The 3678-nt window shown below is 44.8% G+C and overlaps 1 protein-coding gene across 1 annotated transcript; it reads left to right on the top strand.

Annotated features, from left to right (window-relative positions):
• The first annotated feature begins 1339 nt into the window (after nt 1–1339).
• On the top strand, nt 1340–2206 carry LOC115768145 (achaete-scute complex protein T3). The gene has a single exon (XM_030712640.1). It carries the CDS (start codon nt 1340–1342, stop codon nt 2204–2206), a length of 867 nt encoding a protein of 288 aa, XP_030568500.1.
• The last annotated feature ends 1472 nt before the right edge of the window (nt 2207–3678 follow it).

Genomic DNA, 3678 nt, shown 5'->3' with positions numbered 1-3678 from the left:
TATGAAGTATACAGATATATGAAGTCTAGATGTGCTCATATGCCATATCTATTCATGCCATATAAATAGGACCTCTAGATTGCGTGTAACTTACAAAATCGAATATGCCCCGTCGCTGAGACACACGAGGTATACGAGGCTGAGCATGCCAGACACTGTCAGGCGTCTGTCAGGCACATCAAGTTGCAGCTTCGTGACAAAGCTTCAAGCAAATGAGTCGCAATGCAGCCAAGGGCAGCCCCTCTCGGCCCACCCGCTCGCTCTGTCAGGCACGCAGCACTTGATATGCATGAGACGGCACACACTTGTGGGATTTTGTTGTTGTTGCCTTATGTTAATCAGCCTCGGAATCGGAAGCACGTGTCAAATGCGGCAATGCGGCAAATGCTTAATGCAAAAGAACAGTTGCCTCAACGTCTGCTGCCCCAAGGCCAACAGACAGAGCGCACAGATCACAGATCACAGAACCCCAACAAGTCATCCACTGTGGCATGCAGCTAGGTGCCAAATGTTGGGAGAGCCAGCGGGAAGGGGGCGCAGGGGGAGGTGGGACAGAGAGCAGCGGCGCACACATGATGGATCACATTTTTATATGGTAGAGAGTGCGTAGTTTTTTTGTTGTTTTTTTTTTTGCATTCTACTTTTCTCTCATGCATTTTGTTTTTTATGATATTTTTTATTTATTATTTTTTTTTGGCCTGACAAAAAGTGGAAGTGCATTGAAAAGCGAGTTTGCTTCATTCTTTAGATTCTTTTGCTTCTTATGAGCGTGCGTGAGAGTGTGTGTGCCTGTGTGTGTGTGTGTGTGTGTGTGTGTGTGTGTGTGTGTGTGTGTGTGTATTTTGTGACAAGGATCAGCAGTTAGGATCATTGTGCATAAGATTTAAGTCTCGATTTCGATGTAGTTTTTCCCAAACTGAAAACCTTAAGAAAAACGAGAGACAAGAAGAAAATGCGGCACAAAAGCAATTGTGACATACAAAAACCAGAGCTACGGACAAGTTGAATGGGCTGGCCGCAGCGAGAGGGAGAGAGAGATAGCGAGCGAGGGAGAGAGAGAGAGAGAGAGAGAGAGAGGGCACCCACATGAACAGCAGAGCAACCCCTAGCGTTTAACCCCTAGCTCTGCAGAGAGCGAGAGAGAGGGAGAGAGCGAGAGAGAGAATGCGCGATCACTTGTGCAAGGCAGGTAGTGCGATCTGCCGCAGTCGACGTTGGCAGCGGCAGCGGCAGCGAGAGCGCTCGGAGCAGCTACTTAAGGGCGAGCGCGCAGGACGAGGTTTATCATTGCGGAATTTGATTCCAGACAGTCAACAAGCAGCTAAACGGAATAAAAAACATGACGAGCATCTGCAGCAACTATACGCACTTTCAGCTGACCAACGGCAACATTATGTTGCTGCATCAGCAGCAGCAACAATTGCAGCAACAACTGCAGCAGCAACAGCAACAACAATTGCTGCAACACCAGCAGCAACAGCAACAACAACAACAACAGCTGATTGCGCCCAAGCTGCCGCTGGGCAACAGCCAATTGCAGAACATGCAACATTCGACAATTGGCCCAATGCTGGCCAAAAAGAAATACAACTATTCGAATCTGCCGTACGGCGGCGGCGAACAGCTGCCGTCGGTGGCGCGTCGCAATGCACGGGAACGGAATCGTGTCAAGCAGGTGAACAATGGCTTTGTCAATTTGCGCCAACATTTGCCACAGACTGTCATCAATACGCTATCGAACGGCGGACGCGGCGCCAGCAAAAAGCTATCCAAGGTGGACACGTTGCGCATCGCTGTCGAGTATATACGCGGTCTGCAGGATATGCTGGACGATGGTCAGCCAAGGCGCCAGCAGCTGTACGACGGCCTGGCGGACGAGAGCAGCAACGATGGCAGCCATGACTATAACGACTATAACGATAGCCTGGACAGCAGCGGTGACGGCGGCCTGGCCACTGGACAAAAATATGCCAGACATTCGTATCACTCCAGCTCGCCCACGCATTCGTATAGCGATGATGCCTCCGATTTGTCGGCCAGCTGTGTCAAGCAGGAGCTCACCGAACACGAGTCCGAGCAGCAGCAGCAGCAACAACAACAGCAGCAGCAGCAACATTTCAAATTCGAGTCCTTCGATAGCTTCAGCGACGAGCAGCCCGATGATGAGGAGCTGCTCGACTATATCTCCTCGTGGCAGGAACAGTGAGCGAGATCTGTGCAAAAGCAAAGCCTGTACAAACTGTATATAATCAGCAAAAAAAAAAACAACAACAACAAAAACTGTTGCCTTAGTGAAAACAAAAAACACAAAAACAAACCAAGTCCCAGATTCTAGAAGTTTCCTAGTTTTAACAACAACAACTCTTTTTTTTCATAGTTTAAGCATGGAAGACAATGATATAAAACCACAATTTTTTTTCATAGTTTTAAGTTTTTGTTATAAGCATGGAAGACACTAAACTAGCTAATAAGTATTATTATTATTATTATTATTATTATTATTGAAATGCAATAATAGCAACAAGAAATTAAAAAAACAATTCAAAAACGAAATTTAAACAAACTCTTCTCATTGAAACAGTTCTCATATATTTCAGCAAAGTTTCAGAAAATCCAAAGCAAAGTGCACAGAATGTGAGAGAGAGAGTGAGTGAGTGAGAGAGAGAGAGGGAGAGAGAGAGAGAGGGAGCGAAATATTTGCTATGGAAAGTTCAAGCTTTTGAGGATCTTAAACCTAAACTTATGTAAGTTGCAATTCTAAAATAGTCAAGTGAATCTGCAATGTAATAATTTCCTGCCAAAGCTAGCCCATGGAAGAGGCCCATAGATGAGGCTGCTCGCTTCAAGATCTGCAGAGCAAGAGCGAGAGAGACAGAGGGGAAAAGAGAGAGGGGGAGCTGCACTTAACTATAATCACAACTTAGTCAACCAATTTCCATACTTTAACTGATACTTAACGAGAAAGAAAGGCTATCTGCGGCACGCCGAAGATCTAACACCCTTGCAGAGCCAACCTTTTCATAATGCTCATTGTGCTTTGCCCGTATCTAAGAAACACAGGGAAAATAGTTAATGCCGAGTTTTGGGCACGATATCTTGATAAACAAAAAAGGGTTTTTAATCAAAAACCTAGTTCTCGACCGATCGCTCCTATGGCAGCTATATGCTATAGTGGTCCGATCCAGCTGGTTTTCACATATGTGCTGCGTGCAAAGGAAAGAGATACTTCTGCAAAGTTTCATTAAGATAGCTTCGCTTAGAAACAGACAGACGGGCAGACGGACATAGCTATATCGACTCGGCTGTTGATGCTGATCAAGAATATATATGCCTTATGAGCTCGGAGTTGTCTCCTTCGATGCGTTACACATTTCACAACAAAATTATAATACCCTCTGCAAGGGTATATAAAGATTTCGAGAATTCAGGCAACTATCTTATCCGCATGTCTGACTATAATTTATAGCACTTTTTTACACTCAAGTGCTTTGAAATAGATGGAAAACGAAACCATTTCCATAAATGCAGCAAATGGCAAAGTAGTTGAAACTATTTGAAGAGCACACGAGTTGCTGTCTATGAGTGAAAGTTTTACTAGGAGCTAATTGTCTATATATGTATATGTGCATATACCTCTGATATCTCTATTGTTTTCAGATCTATATAAATGTCTATGCA

Source organism: Drosophila novamexicana, unplaced genomic scaffold (genome assembly GCF_003285875.2).
Source record: "Drosophila novamexicana strain 15010-1031.04,08,12 unplaced genomic scaffold, DnovRS2.1 tig00001690-arrow-arrow-pilon, whole genome shotgun sequence".
Classification (NCBI taxonomy): Eukaryota; Metazoa; Arthropoda; class Insecta; order Diptera; family Drosophilidae; genus Drosophila; species Drosophila novamexicana.
Note: the sequence above shows the minus strand (reverse complement) of the source record. Positions and strands in the feature narration are given on the sequence as shown.